This window comes from Dermacentor variabilis, unplaced genomic scaffold (genome assembly GCF_050947875.1).
Source record: "Dermacentor variabilis isolate Ectoservices unplaced genomic scaffold, ASM5094787v1 scaffold_13, whole genome shotgun sequence".
NCBI classification, from domain to species: domain Eukaryota; kingdom Metazoa; phylum Arthropoda; class Arachnida; order Ixodida; family Ixodidae; genus Dermacentor; species Dermacentor variabilis.
Window position 1 is genome coordinate 41,683,319 of NW_027460291.1, and position 22,358 is coordinate 41,705,676.

A 22,358-nucleotide genomic window follows, 5' to 3' on the forward strand; every position below is an offset into this window, starting at 1 on the left:
GTCTGAGCAAGCGCTGTGGGCGGGCCAGGATCATTTTTTGCAGGGGAGTGTCGACGGCTCAGGCAGCATGGTCACTGTAGGGAGAGCGGTTGGATGGAGCCGCGCCGCCGGGTTTTCCTGCCACCGTGAGGGAAAGCCAACTTCCAGGGGCACTTTCCGCCGCTTATCGTTCAATGTATCGGGAGTCGCTGCTGTTTTTGTTTGATGTAAGCGTAACTTTTGCTATATATACTCATTGTAACTATACCATGTCCAGAAATTGTTCGATATATAGAATAATTCTATGTAAACTGGTTCGATATAGTCGGGTTCGACTGTTGTCAAAGTGAGCATGCTGAAAATGCACTGAAATGTACTGCATTATTTGCGCAATGTGTTTATCAGTCAGGTCTGTTGAATCGGCAACAACCTTCACAACAATCGTGTCTTAAGCAACTGCTAAGACATGGCAATGCTCACCCTATAGTTGATGGCAAATGTGGACACCTGTAGAGCCATGGATATGATGTACACAGTGCTGTTGAGGAGGGATGGCTTGAACTCGTCGTCCCTATCAGAAAACTTCTCAGGCCTGTATGAGGGGAGAGAGGACACAGATTCTGCCATGTTCCCACCCAGATCATTTCCAATGACGACACTGCAGAGGCTAAGTTGTGCAGACACTCTCACACAGCTATTTTCTTTCTTAATTACAGTTGAACCTCATAATAATGAAATTGCATCGGCCCTGAAAATACCTTTTTATCAACATAGACACACATATCAGCAAAATCAGTCGAAATCAAGTCTATGCGACAGAAACATAACTGGGTGCCTCTGACAGGCCAGCATAAGGTCTGCAGTGGATTTTGATGGCCCATTGGCATCTTACTGTGAAGATATGATGCACGCGAGTAACAATAAATGTACTACATACGTGCACTCCGTATCGCCGCGAATGCACAACCATGAGATTGGTGTTATCACGCGAGATCGGCATATTGGCTTGCCGACTGCGGTCGAACTAGCCAAGCCGCTAGCCATACCACACATGGGCGGCCAGCATGTCATTTCTAGTTAATATTTTTGTTTAGCAGTTGGAACACTTTTCGGACACAGAGCGGACCGCACGTGATTCCGCATTCCACCACTGAGGCCATCAGTCTAGCCTGTGCATTTGATCTTACACTCCATCACAGATAAGGTCTACGAGTACGAACATATTGATGGCGAGCTTCCCGCAATTGCATGTCACCAGCCACTCTAGGATGCTATAGGCAGTAGCAGTGCTGCTTAGTAGGGAGTAAGCAACCAAAGTTGCAGTTTTGTGCTAGTCAATAGGAAGGCAACTTTTTTGATGGCCGTCATGCTTACAGCATCGCACACGCAATTCTTGCCCGAAATGTCATGCAGCGTCCGAAATTTCGGTTATCATTATTTTAGTGCTACAAGTAGGTGGTGACACTGCAGGAAAGCCCAAATAATCAAGCATCTGAATTCCTTGTTCTTTAATTAAGGTGTGCCAATAGTGGGTGCACAAATTTGTCAGCTATGCTAGCCCTAAATTCTGCTGAATGAATTCAACGGCTAAAACTCAATGTGGACGGCTGGAAAGAGCCGACAATCGTGCTTTTCAACTTGGAAAGCTTTCTCCGACTTGCTTTGAACATGAAGAAATGCATATGAAAGTGCAGTTGCTCCGGCAATCACATTGTCGGTTTGACATTTTTTCTAAATGACCGATCGTATGAAGACAGGCTGAACAACAGTCGACAGACTAGATTTATTGGTGTTGTTGGCACGAAAGCCGGTCACACTGTGTCAACTCAATGTTGTCAACCATATCATTGTTGTCCTAGTATGACAAAATATCTCTCAGTGACACTTTCTGCCGACTAGTCGACTGATCGTTGCTGTCATGTTGGCATCGGTGTCATGGCTGTCTACAGTGTGACTTGGCCTTTACTGAATGAAATAAGCTGTGTCAGCTTACAGCGCAAAATTCAGAAAAAGATGTGCTATAACAAGGCCTGCACGATGGAATTATCACAGTAAAGCATGGCCAAACCGCACGACACGTGATGACATGCTCGGCTGGCCAGCGAATTCTGTCATCAGCGCAGGATTTTCAAAAAGTGCAGTTTGATAATTATTTCAGCGTAGACGTCGCCACTGTTTAGTTAGCATGCGGCCAGTCCGTGGCTCCCCCTGGGTTCTGGATTCCCTGTATGGTAAAACGTTGTTAATTCACTGTATGGTAAAACCTCGTCAATTCAAAGTCATCGGGACCGAAAAAAAATCTTCGAATTAAGTGGGTTTTTGAATTAACCGAACACACAAAAAAATGCAACCCAGGCAAAAAATTTCGCTGCAGGAATGCTCTACCTTTATTCATCAATCTTTGGATTACTTAAAGTAATCAGAGATGCTGGTTTGCCGCGTCCTGTAGTTTGAGGCTCCAAGGGTCATGTTTCTAGCTGGCCAACTACGTGCAGCATTTGAGAATTTCCACCGGGGCACTCAACAAAACTGCGGATAACGTTCAGCGATCCGATAACTTCCCCGAGAGCAGGTGCTCAGGAGGGTTCGTTAGCGTCGTCGTCGCTAATGAAGAGTACATTCCTGCCTGTGGCCGCGAACTTGCGGTCAAGCTGCCGAATGTAGTCTTCAAATATTGCGCCTGTGACCCAGGCTTTCTTGTGCCGGTAGATAAGCTCATCTCTTGGTGGCAGCCGTGCATTTTTAAAGCAGTGAGGCTTCCCACTCTTTCCAACTACGAGTAGCGGCAGCTTGTGTTTACCACACATGTTCGCACCGAACAGAACGGTAATTCTTTCCTTGCCCTGCTTTCGACCCTTGACCATGGCATCCTTCGCTGTGAACATTTTTGTGGGCAGCATCTTGTAAAAAAGGCCTGCCTCTTCAAGGTTGTGCACACCGTCTGCACCGTACTTGCTAAGCAACGGAGCCAAGGTGTGTTTCTTCCAGTCGTCGACGACGCTCTCGTTTGCGCTGCCGCTCTAGCCACAGACGGCTACGAAGGTCAAATTATTGCGCTCTTTAAAACAGCTGAACCAACCATTGCTACACTTGAACTTTCTTTGCCCAAGTTGTAGAGCCAAGTCGTTGGCCTTCTCCTGCAGTATCGTTCCGTTGACAGAAAGATGGGCTGCGTTTGCTTTCTGCAGCCAGCGAAGTAAGGCTGATTCCACATCTTGGTACATGGGAGCCCGTATTCGCGACCGCTTCAAAGAATATGTCTTGCTGTAGGCCTCCAGTACCTTCGACTTGTTCTTCAATAATGTGGACAATGTTGAGTGGGGCACGCTGTGCCTTTCAGCCAACTCGGTCTTGGAACATGTGTTTTTACCTGTTTCTTGGATCAAGCAGAAGTTCTGCTGCAGCGTTAAAGTCTTATACTTTGGCATCTTTGCTCACTGGCACTTCTGCACAGTTCAGAAAAAAAAAATAGAACACCACACTAGTTGCAACACCCCTAACACTGGAGACGTTCCCGGACACTCGAAGCGAGCGGTCGCATCGCCCCTCGCTCCGACGACTACGGCTCGCCCGCCACTACTCGCGCGCGCACGTCTCAGCCTTCGACCGCGCTAATGAGCGCAGCCCTTTTCAGGGCTCGAACGGCAGCTGGCGCGACCTACTGAGCCACGCTTTCGCACGGAGGCCCCATCTCTTATGGGTGACCCTCCGAAGAAGTAGCAGAGGAAGAGGCCGAAGAAGCCATCTCCTGGCTTCGACGATTCGGAGTCCCGACGAGCCCTGCAGCACCACCCGCGTGGACGGCAGCCGCGCACCAGCAGATCGCCTTCTGCCTTGCGCTGGAAGCGCGGGCTGAAGGCACGTACGCTGCGTGCACTGTCGGCCGACTCGGCGAGCTCCGCGCCGTCATGCCCACCTTCGCAGGGGAGTGCAACGCCATCCGCGCGCGATCCAATACCCCTGGATACTTCCTTCCGCGCGTTTTCTTTTGATGCGCCGGAGACTGCTCCCAGCGGCCACCACGACGCACAGTCCGCCTCAACGGACACCACCTCAGAGGCCCCCACTACGGCTACCTCCACCGACGACGATGCCAGCTGCCCGTCGACCGGCGACACTGACGAGAGTGCCGGCACCTTCTTCTTGCCAACCGCAAGCATGATTGGTGCCGACACTACGTCCTCCCGCACGGATGCGACCACCTCGCCCGAGGCAAGTCCTGTCCGGCCGGATTTTCCATCATTGTCGTCGCCCCCGCTCACCAACACCAAGCCCACCGCACCTGCGGCGGACGAGGGATCGCTCCCGGTGGCGGTGGCTGCTCGCGTCGATGACGACCCAGCTGACGGCCCCTCGTCCAACAAGAGCCGGCCGAGAGCGCCTACCCCTGCCCCAGTACCTGAGGGAACAGGGGAGCTCAACCCGCGGAACTCCCCGCAGCTGCTCGAGGCAGCCAAAAACCCTGCCAGCCCGCAGCGTTACAGCCGGAGAAGCCCGCAAGAAGGAGACGCCGTTTTCGACGGTTCGTTGACTTCGAGCCGCATTCCCCACCCGCTGACGGCGGTGTCGCACACGATACATCAGTCACGGTTCTATACCGTCCCACCGGGAGCAAAGCAACCTTCCTGGCACTCTCGCGGGATACTATCGCGGCCCAACTCTCCTGTGTTCCAGGTGTGAGATGCGTTCGCGTGAACTTTCGTCGCAATGTGGTGGCTGCGGATGTGACGCGCGGCGCCGACTTGGCGCCCCTCCTCACAGTGTGCGACATCAGTGACGTGGCGGTGCGCTAGAAGGCACTGCACAGCAACTCCTGTGTGGGTGTCATTTATGGGGTTGACCCATCCTTCGACGCCAGTACTGTGAAAGAAAACATCGAAGCCCTAGTCGCGGTGCTGTCATGTTCACGGAGTGGCGCTAGCGTCACTGTTACCTTCGCCGGGAGCATCGTACCCACAAACGTGCGACTCTTCAAGCAGCTCCGCGCGGTTCGTGCCCGTCTGCCTCGACCACTACAATGTGACCGCTGTGGCGTTTTCGGCCACGCCGGCGCCACCTGCTTCCGCGACGCCCGCTGCCTTCGCTGCGGTGAGTCGCACGCCAAAGGAGGCTGCCCCGCCAAAAAGCCACGCTGCGTAAATTGCGGTGGCCGTCACCCCTCAACCGAACCGAGCTGTCCTGAGTGGCAGCGCAAGAGAAGGGCGGCCGTGTTGCTGTCTTCGTCTCAGCGGCCCCTATCGCGCAAAAAAGCGCTTGAACTAGCCGGCGCCGCACCGACCGAGCCGCGTATGGCCGCTCCGTCTACGTCTGCTAGCTCCCCGCAGGGCCGATCGTACAGTGACGCCCTGCGCGGCCGCAACAGCCAGACAGCCGCAGCTAAGCCGTCATGCAGCCCTCCAACCGCTGCGAACAGCGACCCCAGAGACGCGCTAATAGCCGCTCTCGCTGCTGCACTCCGGGCCCTGCTCGTCCAGTGCCCAGCCATCGACGGTAACGTTCGTCAAATGTGTGACACGGCTCTCGCCGCGCAGGAAGCGCTGCTCCGTCACGACTAGGCGCGTCACCGCGCCTCACAGGCCAAGGCCACCGACTTGCCCGCGCACGGCGTTCTATCCGCCGCCGCCGCCCCTCTTTCACCCCTCTATCTATTCCCCTTCCCTCTGTGCAGCGCGGTTGAGGTGCCCTCAACTGAGAGGCAGTTACTGCGCTGCACTTTACCCCAATTTTATCCTTCCATAAACAAGAATCTCTCTCTCTCCTAACACCGCACACAAAGAAACGGCGCAGACTGGTGTTGCGCGCACACACGTCAACGCAGGTACAGAGAGAGAATGGGTGAACAGCAGCCAGTGGCAGCGGCATGGAACACGCACTGATGCTGTGACTGCGAGGAGTGTGCGAAGTGGGGAACGAGAGCACATGACAAAAACCGGTACGCCCGCTGCATTGCAGTGAAGCACATCTCTGCAGGCGCGTGTTTCGGCAGTGCGCGGGGCATACCGTGGACTGATTTTTGTGCTAGCAGTGCTACGGGTCGGGGGCTTCATCTATAAATAATCGTGATTGCTATGTGGCATTGCCTCGCGGCTCCGAACGCCTGTTGTTTCAGCAGGAACACTTGAGACTTGCGAAACATTCTCATGTGCGCATTTTCTAAGCCTTGAACTATGTGTATAACAATGCATCAAATTTGTAATTCTTATAAGTGTATTTCCTTTTTTTATTGTTGTTATTTATGAATGAACAGTACATATATACCAATGCAAGATATTTTTTTCTCACTGTACGGTCACCCTAGAAAAATTAAGGTAAATCTTTTTCGAACTAGATCCCTCAGAAAAATTGGAATCTGCAATAAAAAAATCTACCCTGAAAGGGTTAAGGGAAATGCGCCTTATAAATAGTGCCCACGCCATCTTATTCTTGCTGTAGTATATTTGGATAGTACCATCTGTGGATGCTGTGGCAACTGCAAAACAATGCAAGGCAGCTGTTTTTAGCCCTGTGCTTCCCAACTATGTGGATCTATCAGCATGCATCAATGTGCAGTTATTTCAGGGGCGCCGATTCTACCACTTGGAGGTAATTATTCTACTTATTTAGGCATCTATAGATATATGGTACAATATAAAGTTGTGTTCTTTCTTTTTTTATCCCAACGGTTGACATAATTCGATACACTCTCATCAGGCCAATTATTGCACGTGTTGCAGCAGTGACATGCCCGTTTCCGACAATGCTGTGCAAGATTTCTGCCTAGAGTTGCTCCTTATCTGCCTTCAGTTTCGATTTAACACACAAAACATTGTATGTTGATTTTGTGTGCTAATTGTTCTATCATGTCAGGTGGCATCCTTTTTCGTTATGATGAACATTTCGAGCTAGCATATTGCACTTTCTCCTAACATTATTTAGGTAGTAAGTGCGGAGCCACATTATTCCAATTTAGAAGCAAGTATTGCTAGCTTAAACTTTTAGTGATAGACCTAGCACCTTTGCTTTTGAATGTTTCTATGTGTGTATATTTCTGCTCAGGTTTTTTTAACCACTTCCTCAAAAGGACGTCCTATGGTCGAAGTGGACTAAAAGCTCTGGCAATCAAGATTGTTGACGTGACGAAGATCTGGAAAGAAGAATCTGTAAAAATACATGCTGTGCTAATAAATACTTCTAGCAATTTTAGCAATTACACCTGTTTTTCGTTCTGCATCTGGTGCACTGCAACATTTTCTTTCACATCAATATACCTATTAGACTAACGCACAAATAGACCTATTAGACTAATGCACTACATGCAACTTAACCTAGATAAAGCTGTCATCTTGTGAACTTCGCATAAAAAACAGGTTTCTTGTTTCTCTTACAGCCTACTACATCATTCTATTATGAAGGTCACACATCATAAATACTTAGGGATTACATTAACAAACGCTTTAACATGGACAGCCCATATTTCAGAAATTCGTTCTTCATAATTTTCCAAGCTGTGCTTTCTGAGACTGAAGATTAGGGGTGCTCCAAGTAATCTTAAACTTCTTGTATACATCACATTTATTAGATGAAAATTAGGGTATGCGTCGGGCATATGGGACCTGTTCATAAAGAAGGACATTTACCCACTCGAGATGGTGCAAAGGCAAGTGATTAGGTTCATTTATAACAAATAGAAGAGGTTAGATTCACCTACAACACTAATGGAAACCAATCACAACCCATTACTTCAAGCATACAGGAAAATGTTCTGTTTGTTGTTCACTCATAACCTTTTGACACATAAACTAAAGATACTGCATCGCACAATACTTAAGCAGCTATCGTATACAAGAATACACCACACAGGAAGTAATTTGCTCAAACCAATTTTTTCAAGAACTGTAACATTCAAGCATAGTTTTTTCCCACAGACCTTTTACGACTGGAACTGTCTTCTGGGAGTCATTTGAAAGTCCTCTGGTTTTGTTAAAGCTCTAGAACAGTATTTGTTTGAGTGAAAGAGTGTTGTGTACACACACACACACACGCACGCACACACACACATCTTGTGTTGTCCATTGCAATCTCTTGAAAGCCATTTCTTGTGCCACACTGTATTTTTCCTGCTTTGTATAGCCTCTCCTGCATGGGCAAAAATTGTTGGCCTGTAGTACTATTATGAAATAAATAAATGAAATAAATAATAGGCCTATTAGAGTAACACACTAATGGACCTATTAGACTAATACACTAATAGACTGTATTAGTGTCTATAACCTCATAAGCCATTACTTTTTTGTATTAGAATTTTTGCTAGGGTACTTAGGCGTCCACCTCTTACCCAACCTTTCTTTATCCGCTTACTATACTGACAACAGCCTCGTATGCTAAATGAGCTAAAGTGAAATCGTTATAGCTTACTTCCACCAAACATGTCTAAAACTTGTGTATACACTGTACCATGCTAAACCAACTCACCTAAACCACACTTGGTGTTACCCATCTGATCACTTGAAGAAGCAATTTCTGTGCAATTAATTGGGAGACGACTACTAGAGGGTGCCAAGTGTAGTAACTAAATGTATAACCGATGGGTCAGAAGTTCCCACAGTTCTAGTATCAGCAAAATAAATTGTATGCACAAAGCAAATGTGATTCAACTTATGCCCCTCACCGAGGTGGTGACCGTGCAGTAGCCTCCTGGACGAGGTAGACAAGGCTGGCAAAGTGCACTGCAAACTGGAGCAGCACCGTCAGCAGGGTGTACGCGTTGAAGATGTTGGGCAACGGACGCTCGTGGGAAAGGACCTTCAGAGGCTGCACACACACAAGATAATGCCTGCTCTAGAGATGTTTACAAGCAACCTAAAAGGGCACTGCGAATGCTAGGATATGGTGTGGCTTGTGTTCAACGTGACTAAGCATATAACATGCAGTCTCTTTGATCTGGCTGCACCTGCTGAACTGGTTTTGTTGCGGTGCTGTGAGAGTGCAGCGACTGTTCAGAAAGTCCGAGTGCAGTACCAACACCAGTGCTGTCCAAAATGATTAGAAAAGTGCAAGCAATGTCATCTACCGTATTTACACGATTGTAAGTCGACCCCTTTTTTAAAATTTGAAAGTCTGAAGTTGGGGGGGTCGACTTACAATCGAAACCAAAACATGGCCCGCCAAAAAAAAGCGATACCAATGAAAGCTACAACGTAGTTACAATTTTATGTTTGCTCTATGGCCCTACCCGCATCTTTTCGCTATCCCGCGTGTTTGTTCGCTTTTCGAAAGGGTTTTTCAACATTTTTGAAAGTCTTACAGTGCATGCAACACTCATGGGGGGGTGTCGATAGTTGATGAAGCGCCGCTGTTCCCATTTGCGGCGGCACCCTCAGAACGGTGGCGCTTGCGGGGAGTATCGGTAGTTCATGAAATAGCAGACACCGCTCGCGGGTTTCTCTTTCTCTGTTTAAAGGCATTGGTATTGGTTTGACCAACTTCTTGACGCGCTCCACTTGACTGCCGGCTACGTGCTACTTCTATGCTTCCCCAGTCGTCATGAGTGCTGCAGGCCCACTAATCTTTTGGCACTCGTTCACAGCAGCGTTCAAGAGAGCTGCCATCCTTTACGCCGAAGAAACAAATCACTGCGCAGCGGGGCCGCAATTTCGATGTTTCTAAACGGGTGGTGCGAGAGTGGCGACTGCAGAGAAGCGAAATTTTCACCCTGTGGCGGCAAGTGAGAAATTTCCCACGTGCCGAAGTCTGGACGCTTTCCGGAGCTGTAGGCTAAGCTTGCGGCGTACGTTGCTGAAATGCGTGATCGGTCCCTGCCATTGAAGTGCGACGTGGTCATGAAACAAGCCCGGACCTTCGCCTTAATTTTAAGGTTCTGCTCCGCCGTGAGTACAAAGAGTGGCTGGCGGCAGAAGACTGCGAAATTACGCCAACCGGACCTGTCAAAAGAGCCTCCCTGACGGCTGCGTGTGGTTGCGTGCATTTGGCGTGGGCTGCTGTTCTGCAAGATGTCCTGGTGCGGTCGTTTGCCAAATTTGAAATTTCGCTGGACCACGACGCGCTGTGGGACCGCAGCAACGATGACGATGGCAGCACTAGTGAAGACGAGTAGTCCAGTGACCATGTCGGCTACTAATAAATTTTCGTTATTGAATGCGCCCTCGGGTTTTTTTTTTTTTTTTTCCCGGTCAAGCGATATGGGGGGGTCGACTTACATTCGAGTCGACTTACAATCGTGTAAATACAGTACTTGGCACATCGTTATGGTTGCAGTGTCTTTTCTCGTCGGCACAGTGTTTCTTGGGCTGCTTTGAAAACTGCTCCATGTGGTCAAGCATTGTTTTGCTTTTAACTGTAGTGCACACATACACACAAGGTCGGGCTCTGCGGCAGCCAGTATTTGCTGGGACATGGCCATGCCTGCTCACTGGTCTGAAGCTACTGGAACAGAAGCGTGACCAACTACAGTGGTGTAAAAAACAGAAAAACACCCTTTGACACAAGCCCTGACATATGGACAGCAGCGAGAGGCAGGAAGAAAGGTCTAACAGAAGCCCGTTATAACCATATTGTGACACCTAAAAAATTTTACTTGCATGCTACTTTATAAATGCAGGTGTTTCCTTGTCTTAAAAATGAGCCACTGGCATTGTGGACAGCAAAAGCATTTTGCTGAATATTGTTGGCACAAGGCCACAAGCTGGCTGCAGTCGTCTGCTTGGCTGCAGCACTTTGGCTGCACCTCCTGTCCAGTGAGTGTGTGTGCAACAAACAGTGAGAGTGCAAAGGTTATGTCATACACATCACAACAGTGCTGCACTCCATGAACTAACAGTCCACAAAGGGTATCCAAATCGAAGAAGTGATGGCCACACAAAGAAAACTATCTTGCAATTCATAACAAGTCTTACATTTGTAACATTTGTGCTCGTTCAATTATAACAAAGAAAACGGAAATGCACGCCTGAAACTGCCATAATGGAACTGCATAGACAAACCACCTTCTGCATTATGCATATCTAGAAGTAGATACAATCAGAGGCATACATATAAGAAGGAGAAACAGTCAAACTAACCATTATTTTTTACAGAACATTAACACTGCAGCTACAATATGCCATTTCATTATTCAGAGCATGTAAACATTTTCTGCTAAATGTCAAGTCCATAGTAAAAGAAAATCATCCCATCGATTGGCTGACAGAAAAGCTGACTAGGCAGCAACCTCCATACTATGGCATGTGGTGGCCTTAATTTGAAATTAGAAAAACCAGATAAGGACAGTAGCCATGCTTGCCAGTGTGACCTATTAAAGGTACAGGCAGAGACTAAATGTGTACATTATTTTGCAATGCATGCGATGCCAAAAAAGACAGCCAAGTTCTTTACATGGTATGCAACAAAGGTGCACTGCTCATAACTATCAGATGCTTTGGCATGATTAGCTTTTCCACAGTAGAGTCAAGAATTCTATAATTCAACTCAAGAATTCGATCCTGACCAAAGGTCCCGGCCAGTGCTCATGCATTTCTATGGGCCCAAACATTCCTTATATCGATCCTAAAATTGGTCTTTGCCAGATAATTCCAACTTTACCAGACAGCTTAAAAGTGCCTGACCCCTATGACGACCCCCCAATAATCACCCTTTTAGCGGTAGCATCTGCCTCGATGGAGCTTAGGGGAGAGTGGATGTGCTGAGCACATGTAAAAATCTCCCGTCGGAAACTCCTATTTCCGGCCTACCCTAGGAAACTTTTCAAGCAACAATAACCATAGCTCACAATGTCTGATTACGGTATCTGCTCGATTCTAATGAGCGCCTGTTTCTTTTAGAAAACTGAGCCAACAATTCTCTGCAAGGTGCAATTGGACACTACACCAAAACTGCCTTCTCGACATTTACGTGCTTTATTGTGCAACACAAATGTATCGTGGCGAAGCTGACTTTTGAAAACCATGCAGCAAAGCTGATTTTAGGAAACTGGCCACCATGGTGAAATACTTAAACTCTTCCACATTTTTCTTGCTAAGAAATCGGGTGCCCATTATATGTCTACTTTGTTTAGGAGCTTTTGTGTCATTTCAACGTTAATTTTTTACTTTGGACACATAAAACGTGGGCATCCATTTGATTCAGGGGAGTGTTAGAATCTGGAAAATGCTGCCATAATAATCAGTGGTGTGTTCCGACGTTTTTTCCGCATCTTTCTCAGTTCAACCTGCCAGATAATTCGATAAATTTTGTCAGTCCCGCCAGGATCGAAACAATGTAAGTCAATTCGATTGGATTTATGCAAAGATGCATGCATAATGCAACCAATTTACAATAAAATTCCTTAAACTCCAGGAATACACCTTAACATTGTTTTGGGGTGCTAGATGGGACGTAGGAAAGGAAGGATATACACAAAGTGCCAACTACCAACTGATTTAATGCAGCAAGAAACAGAGCATAGTACAATTTTTGTGCACGTACAACACAGACATATGATGTGACAGTGATGACTATATACATTGCTACATCTTTGCCTCAAACAGGTGCACCTATGATGAATACAGTCGACGCTTTATATTACAAAGTTGTACTTCAGTGAAAATTTTTTTTTTAATTTGAGGTTTTAAAGTTTTAGCAGAAAAAATGAATTCACATATTCGCAGAACATTCCTGGTGAACAGTATCTTGTTAATAAGCACTTGTAAACAAGTCGTAAGAAGGTCGGGCCATAATAGCATAGTTATGAGTGGCAGCGCATGCGGTGCAGGTCGCACTGAGACAATGGATCATCATTTGCAATGTTGTGTTGCACGGCACCATACATTTTGGATGTCATGGCTGACTGCGCTTAGTGCCCATAGCCATCATCAGATGGCATCCGCAAATTCAAAAGTGTAAAAAGATACAGGTGTTCAGCCTGAGAAGAAAAAAAGAAATATGCCACAGCTTCGTCAGAAAGGTGGAGCGTTGATCATGAAAGCCAAGAGACAACTACACTAAGTAAGGTTTCATCGGTGTCACATGTGCTCAGGCAAACTTGAACAGGTCTCACTTGACGACCATGAACACTCAGTGTCACAACACAAGTAAAAGCTTTGCACTGTGTCTTGGAAACATGACATTTCGTGACTGCTAATACTATACTCGCAGGAACCCCATGAACATCAAAGTGCCAACCGTCTCGCCCTTCGCCCTTGCCGCAAATTACCTCCAAGATACAGCCTAAGTATGGATAGCAAGAGCAGAGGAGGAGACGTACATGCTAGGGCGAGAGGGCAGACGAGAGGGCATGTCTCCGCTCCTAGCACTGTGCTTGATCACATTCTCACGCATTAACCCATGCACTGAAGGAATCGTCAGCGCTCGTGTTTCTCCGAGCACTGACATGGACCCTGTGGCTTCCACAAGTTGTTTACTAATGTGACAAATGCCGCAGAAGTGTTTCCTGTATACAGGGTGTCTACCAAGTTATCTTCAAATTCACTGAGTTTTCCAGGTTTTCCCTGAATGTCTTTGCAAAATTCCCAAAGTGATACAGAACTTTGTTTAATGTCAAAACGGGCTGACATCATGTTGCCCGATGCTGTGACTCTCTAGTAAGCATGTAAAAGATAAAAAAATGACTTAATCTAGTTTCAATAGCGAGGAGTAATGTTTATTTTATCCAAACAGAAAACAAAAGGGAGGGGGTTAGTAAAATGCACAGTGAATAAAATATATTAGAAAAAAAAATATGGTAAATCCCATGGCAAACTGAGTCGTACATTTTCAAATACGACTAAAAAGAGATGCATACAGAAGCAAATATTTTCAAAAATGAGCTATTTCCATCAACTGATAGCAAGCTCATTGGTATTAGGCCCGAACTTTGTCACAAGTGAGATTTTCTCTCAGCAGCTGGTAAGTCAATCTCAACTGTGCCGACATACTCTCAGCCCACGCACAATGCCTCAGTGTTGCGTTTCACTGCTTTACAGAGTTTATTTTGGTTTGGATGAGGGTCACCTGCATCTCGGTGTCAGCCAACACTTCACTTTTTGAGCCCAAGCTCCTTCGAAGAAGAGGCAGCACAGTTAATTTCCCGATCATTCTTCAATGCAATGGTCCTTTCTGTTCTCGTCCTCGTTCTGCCATGTGTTCACCCCATGGACCATTTGTAGCATGTTCTAGGTAAGTTGTACAGTCAACGTTCAATTTTTCCGACTTCCTAGGGGCCACCAGAAGTTCCGAAAAAATCGGGCAGTCCTTAAGGGCTCAAATCGCCACAGGCATGTCAGAAAAAGCTCTGAAGGCCTGCCAGTACACTTATTAGGCATATCCGTGCTCGTACTGTGACAGGAGAAGGTGGGTGCACGCGTGTATAATTAGAGAATACGTACTGTGCCCCGTGCCAATTTCTCCTTCCCCCGCTTGTCAAGCTTCACCGCAATACTTAACGTATGCTTCGCTGCGTAACATTGCTATGCTTAGGCGAAGCTGCCTTTCGAAAACCGGCATTATGTAACACGCCGTACTTTCTTAAGCTTCAAAGCCGATCGCGAGGATTACAGAGGCGGAGTCAGTGCCATTGCTGACAGCAGTGAATTCTTTCAATGAAAAACACGGCACCTAATGGCAAGAGCCTTAATAGGGAACGTCGAAGCAGCTAGGCCTCGCATTGCTGCGATGGTGGCTATGGCTGCCAGCAGATCTGCGTGCGAGAGCACCGGTTCGAGGTGGCAAGATAATCAAAACGGTGGTGGTGGCTTTGATTATTGCCGTTTCGGACCTGCAATCACGGCAAAAAGTCCGGAAAATCAGACGACGAAGGGTTCTTGTGTCTGAAATTTCAGATGTTCTTATACATTGACTCTATGGGGTACGTGGTGGTGCCGCGAAGCCATCCGCATTATCGGGCATGTCCCAAAATTCGGGCGTCCGGAAAATCAGTCATTGATTGTACGCTGGCAACTTCTCCAACCGACGACACGGCGTTAAAGACAATTCGTTATGACTCCTCTCTCTTACTCGAGCCAGCATTAGGGCGACTTTCATTCCCTATCAACAAAATGAGAGCTAATTTTCCCTGATAGAAGCACAAATTTGCTGAGTTTTCCCTGAGTTTTTTCAGACTATTCAAAATCCCTGAGAATTCCCGGTTTTCCAGATGTATACTGCGTCCCGGCACGTCTGCTTCGACAGCATTTTTGCCACTCAAGCTTGTCATGTGGAAGGGAGCTCGCAAATAACATCTGCCTTGGTCAACATTTTTATAGTACTTGGCTAGATTTACCAGCCAGCCATACAGGCCCCAAGTACATGCTTGAACTTGCCAAAAACTTTGTTAAATCGAAACTGTATCATAAAGTTACTTGTTTAAATCAGGAAAAAAAAAAGTACCTGGTTTTCAGTGGAACTAAGATTGGGAAATGAAAATAGTCACATCGAGGGGGGAATATTGCTAAATCGAGGTTCGTTATATCAACGTTTAACAGTATAACATGATCATGGACACACGAGGGACCTTTCGTTCTGATAAAGTATGTCTCTGAGTTCACATGTTGTTTTATTTCCACTCCTGTCCTGAATATTGCAGTGCGAAAAGTACGGCTCAGAGGACGACATGCCATAGCCAATAGGAATAAAAAGCTGTTGGAGCTGCACAAATTACCATTCTGTATGGTACAACTTGGGGTACAACTCGGCAAGTTTCAGCTTTTTTTGATTGTTGAAATTAGAGACATGCTGCATTTTTCATTTCATAAAATTGAATGCCTGCCAGAGTCATGGCATATAGAAGACATGGCGTAGCCCTACCTTTGATCGTGAGATGAAGAAGAAGCATCCAGCCAGGAGGAGGCCCTGCAGGGTGGCTTGCGTGTCACTGAACTTGATGCCATCCAGGTAGAGCACACTCTGGCTGTATGCCAGCACTAGGGCGTTCAGTGCTAGGATCTTGAACATCTGCAGGGTCGTCACTAGTGTGCACCGGCCCTGCTTGATCACGTGGCAGACTGCATCATTTATTGCAGCACAATAGATTACACATTTTTTCAGGGGCTCTTGTCCACAGATATGTACTCCATGCCTTAGCCCTCAGAAATGAATTGGGCAAAGAAATGCAACAGACTATTTTACATGCAGCATACTCAGAATACAGCGAGCCATTCGAGTCCTGATGTACATAACCATAATGCAAAATCACGAATGTAGAAAACCCATTGCATGACCACATACTGCAAAAAAACACTCAGATCTATATGTTGCAACACACACAGTGCCTATTTATCAATTTTCCAGCAATGCTCCAGTCATAGTGTCTCAAGATGTATGTAATGCAACACATTTTAAACATCATAATTTTTTAATGATTCTGATTTCTAGGGGGTTCTTGTGGCATGTACAGTGCTCAAGGAATGAAACGCATCAATTTAGGGCTAACTAATGCGCATACTTTCGTTTCCACCAGCTGCAGTTCGTGTCACATCTAACTAATTTTGGCTTAGATCGGAGTCCACGTCACCTTTGGTGACCAGATTCCTAGCGACATGACATGGTACTCCCAAGTACTTCGCACATTCGCAGGGTTCTACTAAATGCTCCCTGTCGCGTTTCATTCCACGAGTGATGTACACACAGTGCTCTGAAGGCGATATACAAAACAAATAGTAACATTTGAACTGTTTGATTTATGAGCACTAAAGAAACTAGGCTGTCTCAGAGTTACCTTGGAAAACGACACTGAAATGTGTTCACAAGCATCCCCAGCTGGGCTGTCCTTACACAAGAGCCCGTTTGTAGACAGGCATTGCTCACAGCTGCACCATGACGAGCACTCTTTGGCCCGCATTTTTAGTCATTACTTTCTTTTTGCATTTGACATGACACTAGCTTCCCTCTGTGTTTTCTTTTTTCATGCCATACACCCAGTTACACACAAGAGCCCTGCCATAATTCATCCTCATCATTTATTTTTCCTTACGTACCCCTGTCAGGTTATTACATATGAGGGGAGGTGACAGTACGCACTGAAGAGGACAGACACATGGTTACTAGTTTCATACAAATCTATTACTCAGTTGAACCATTTTCAGCCAGTTACTTCACAGCATTACCATGATGAATAAATAACATGACTGCATGGACTGGCAAGAGTTAACAAAAACAAAGAATAATAACAACACAATGTGGATTATCTGGAATGGACAAAGGCAATGGCGGTGCATACAGACTTGTCATAAGTTTCACACACTTTAGTGCCACCACGCAGTTTATTCCATGCCACGATCAGCCTCTGTGGTACAGTCAAATGCTATGTTTTCTGACGGGAAAGAAGTGGCAGGATGTCATAGTTCATTGCCATTCCAAGGTACAGCAAATTTATTTATTTATACAGTTTCCTATAGAACCTTTCTGGGCATTAGTGTAGGGAGACCGCATGAAACATGGGCTGTAGACATGCAGTGCAATATACAAAATACATCCAGAGTGCAAATGAAAAACAATGCAACAGTTCAACGATAATACAATGATGAACAGAATACAATACACAAATACAGCATCCACAATAAAACGGGTAAGTGACACACAACTCAGTTATGTCAAAATATAAAAAAGTTGTCATCTAACAATGTGAAAAAGGCCCACGGTAAGTTCACGTGCCTGCCTCACCTCCCCTTCTTTTCATCCACGTCCGTCTGCCACCTGTTAATTGGGTTTGCAGCCGGGGGTTAGAGCGCTGTCACACTATATTTTTTAGCCCAATACGGATTGCTTGAAACTATGAAAACAGACCGTTGTGCGCCTACACATGGCGTTCGGAACGAGGAGCCACTGTAAAATATTTTACAAAGATTGCGGCCGTGAACATGCAACGATTGGTCATCCCGTGCACTCACTTTCGTTGGCAAGGCGGTTTATGGTCTTCCTGAGGGTCATGCGACCACTGTGAATAGATCTGCATTAATTCAGTAACCGTACCTTTAGTCACTGAAATCCGACTACGCAACTTCAGTTAGGCCTAATGGGCTAGGCAATGGCCAATGGTCTGGCCATGACAAAAGTTCGCTGCCAGCTGATGTGATAACAGGCCGCAGACTGTTACGGAAAGCAAGCTTGTCACAAATATGCTCCAACGGGTGGCTCATGAGTGATTGGCTGTGGGATCGCTTGTAGGGGTAAATAACTTCTGCAAAGGGCTGCTTTGGAGTACCATGTGTGCGATTCCTACATCTGGCCAACATCAGGGGGTGCTAGCAGTGAGTGAGCTAGCTACTGTGCCAGTGGAGGCGGACTATCTCTAGTGTGCTATGCACTCCTTTTGCACCAAAAACAAAGTGAAACACTCTCTTAGGTAACATTAAGCACGAGGGGCTCCGTGATGCAGGCAAGATGTGGCACTGCACTGGTGTATATCTCAGATATATTGAATATTCGAAAAACCAAAAACAATCAAACCTCAATATCGGAGTTGTACTTGCAGCGAAAAACATTGTAAAATACCAAATTTGGTTAATTCAAGGTTTTCAAAGTTTCAGCAGTAAAAACAACTTCAGGAATAATCGTGAAATCTACGTTGCTAAATTCCCCTTAAATGAATGATGGCGAGATGGGGGAAAAGTTTTATTGCGCGAATTTGTATCTGCTGCCATTACCACACAGCACGTCCCGCCCGCGTGCTGACTGCGAAAGCCATGGAGAGCATTGCGGGTTGACGCCACGCGCCACAAGATAGCACTAGCTGCTTCGCATCCCCATGGCCCACGTTCGTGCTCGGTATGTGTCCAGAGAGGAGGGGCAAAAAAAGTGAAAGGAGAAGCAGCTCCCAACCTTTGGTCTTTTCTACAATCTCTCACTCTCAATACAATGCAGGGCGTCAGGTAGCCCGGGCTCGTTCCCTGTTAGAAGTGGCTGCGGCCACTCTGAATCTGGCATGTTTCGTTGACGCCGCCCGGTACGAGCGCTCTTATCACTATGCCGTAGTTTCGATTGACTCCAATGGCACTCTCATTAACTCAGCATTCGTGCGGAAGGTTTCTGCAACAGTAGCCGAGCAGCTTGCTATAGCTACAGCACTGAAGGACCCTCTATGTCCCAATATCTTTACAGACTCCAGGTCTGCAGCCTGAGCGTTCGCCTCTGGCTCGATCTAAAAGGAGGCGGCGACCATCCTCGGCAGCGAAGGGGCTGCTGGTTTTCATATCATCAAATGGTTCCCGGCCCATATGGGAATCAATGTGCACTCCGAGGTTGTTAATGCCAATGAGTTGGCCCATGACTGTGCACGAGGTCCTACACACCGCAGCGGTTCAGGTGGACTCACGGATGGCGACTTAGGACTGTACAGGGATTCACTTCTCACCTTCCATGATATCTTGGCACATTATCAACTTGCTCGGCAGGCCTTTCCGCTACCACATCATAAACTTACTAGACCGCAATCCTCGGCCTTTCGCATGCTCCAAACGGGGTGATTCCCCTCCAGGGGCTGATTCAGTCACTTGGCGCCTAATGTCCACTGTCCAGATTGTGGGGAGGCGTACTGCTCTTTATCTCATATGCTCTGGCAATGCCCTGCATTACGCGGCTCATCACTAACCACTCTAACTGACTGGGAGGCAGCCCTGAAGAGCGGCGACCTCTCAGAGCAACTACGGGCTGTCCAGAGGGCCTGCAACAGGGCGGAGGACCACAATCTTCCGACCCCGACGTGGGTGCAGCCCGCGACGGCTACGGGGACTCCCTGAAAAGGGAGGTACCCTAACGCGGTTCCTCAGGATCATTCGTAAAGTTCTTTGTCTGTCTGTCTGTCTGTCTCTCTCCCTCAGCAAGCGTGCCAATGCGCTATGGAAGCAACCCCGAAGCCAGTGAAGCAGGGGATAGAAGATGGCGCCAACAAAGCACAATATTTCATCGCTTGAGACAAAGCTGGAAATTTTGCAAGACTCATAGTATGAGCACGCACAGGAGTGCTGTGATCAAGACGGCTGCAACCAAGGGCCATGCCGATCAATGGAAAAGGTGGGCTCTGTGTGCCAGGGCAAAACCCTCCCATGACAGTGAAACCAACACAGTGGAAGTCGGTAATGACACTAAAACAGGTGGTGTTTCGATTGAGGCGTTTCTGGGTGCAGATAGCGCTGCCTTGTTCTGTGAAGAGACGTCTGACAACGCGATTGCTGTTGTGACAGATGCTAGCGTTGTGCAACGGAGGCGACGAGAGCAGCGACAGCGACAACGAGACTGACAAATGGCAGGTTTTGGCACTGACCCCAATGTTTACGCAAAGTGCACTGTCATCGACTGAGTCGCTCATTGATTTCATGCACGTTAAATTATTTCCACCAGTGTTCGTGCAGCAGCTGGATGTGATGCACACTGCCAGATGTGAGCCTGAAACTTCCGCAATACTCTTGCAAGTGAAGATTTCTGACTACCGCATTTACTCGATTCTAACGCGCCCTCGATTGCAACATGCACCCGTTTTCTGTGACCCAAAATTGGGAAAAAAAAGCCCTCAATTGCAATGCGCACTCATATGCCGTGATCTAAAAGAAAGAAAAGTCCTTTACAGTGCCGCGCACCTCATTATTTCATACAGTAATATAACATTTTCTCGTTTGGAAAAACAGATTTACTGCCAATGTACTAAAGTTGCAATAAATAAAAAAAGTTGCAGTTTTGCCCGAAAGGCGAGGCAATGATTACGATAGAAAATTAGTAGACAGCTATACGAAAAGTAAGGATAGCAGTTTTATTGGCCGTATATAAACTTTTAAACATTCGCTTACTAACTAAATTAACAAGCATGGTGTTACGCGCGCACAAGCAAACATGAACACGTTTCACTCAATGACTGCGGAAACGTTTTATCAGAATGCTGGAGTGAAAAAGTGCGGTAACAGGAGCAAGCGAATTTACCTTTGTGTGGCCTCTCGCTTCAATGGGAACTAAGCGACGAGAACACAGCGTGGTGCGCCTAGATGTGTATACTGTATCTAACGCAGATCACTTTCAAGATAGGGGCCTCGCAGTCATGCCTACACGGGAGCCACCGGAGTAGAACACCTCTCCTCTTTGAGCCAGACCCACATGCAAGTTTGGGGAACTGCGAACGCCAGTGATGTGGCCCGATTTCCGCCTCTCTCTGCACATGTGATCACTCTACTTTTAATTGCTGCATCGTGATCAACACTCGGCGTGTCTTTGGAGTCGGCACTTCCATGCTGATAGAGCAAACGCACAAAACGGAATGACAGACAGTGGACTAACCAAAGCACACATACTACACCACATGGAGGAAGCTAAGCTCGAAGCACGTACGAAGTGGCCATATTGAAATGCCGATGGCGATATGGTAACACAGATTTAGGATCGTACTCGATTTTAACGAGCACGCAATTTCTGGAACTGTATTCTCGAGAGAAAAGCGCGTGTTAGATTCGCGTAAATACGGTATTTCAGCATACCTAAAACTTGCCGTGCTGTTTAAATGTATAAATAAACTTTTTATTTTTCACAGCATACTTTCTCCAATGTTTATTTTTAGTGCAAATGGCAAATTTGGTTTCGGAGCTACAAAGGTATGTTCGGTAAATTTTTCTTACAGCAGTCCAGACATAGTGATGATCGGTTATAACGAATGGATATTTGTTTTTGTTGATGTCATTAAAACTGGACTGCACTGCACAATCAATCCTCGTTGATAAGTTTTGGAAAAGAATGCGAGATAGAATGTGTACTAACCGGGAAAACATACGGTACAGCCGCTAACAAATTTTACAGGCTCCAACTGTAGTTGACATCTACATAATACAAAGTATGGTGCTAATTGTTGCGGCACGAGATGCCCACGCGAGCCGAGTTGATGGGACACATGTGGCCTGAGACGTACATTGTCGTTTCGGCAGTTTAGGAAAGTTTACGGTTGAGCTCCTCGAATTTGGGTCTGTGTAAGCAGCTTCGAGCGGGCCATTATGGCAGGAAGTCCTGACATGTCCACCAAGAGAGAGTCGTTGCGGAATGAGATGCCGATGCATGTCGCACTGGCGCAGCACGAGCTAGCCCAAAACACGTGCTGTCATTTATAGAGTGTTTTCAAGCTTATGTTTTTGCAACTAGAATTCGGCCTGTGTCAGCAGCTTCTTCAAACGTGGCATTTTGTCGTGGGGTTCTGACATGCCCACCTGGCTTGAATCATTGTGGCATGAGATGCCAACACGCGTCCAGTTGGTGGAGCATAGGAGGCCCAAGACATGTGTTGTTATTTGGCGGCTTCGGCAAGCTTACAGTAGCCACTCCTCAAATTCAGCCTGCATCAGCAGCTTCTTCGAGCGAGGCATTTTGGTGTGAAGTTCTGACATGCCCAACTGGCTTGAATCGTTGTGGCATGAGGCACCAACACGCATCAACTTGGTAAAGGC

At 46.8% G+C, this 22,358-nt stretch overlaps 1 protein-coding gene across 1 annotated transcript in view; it reads right to left on the reverse strand.

Annotated features, from left to right (window-relative positions):
- LOC142566708 (endoplasmic reticulum transmembrane helix translocase) overlaps positions 1-22,358 on the reverse strand; it is a 311,329-nt gene that overhangs the window by 15,137 nt on the left and 273,834 nt on the right. Inside the window, exons 21-23 of the mRNA XM_075677546.1 lie at positions 15,754-15,950; positions 8,627-8,769; positions 460-571 (exon numbers count right to left, since the gene is read on the reverse strand). Of these exons, the coding sequence (XP_075533661.1) occupies positions 460-571; positions 8,627-8,769; positions 15,754-15,950 (452 nt within the window). The remainder of the gene's footprint in view (positions 1-459; positions 572-8,626; positions 8,770-15,753; positions 15,951-22,358) is intronic.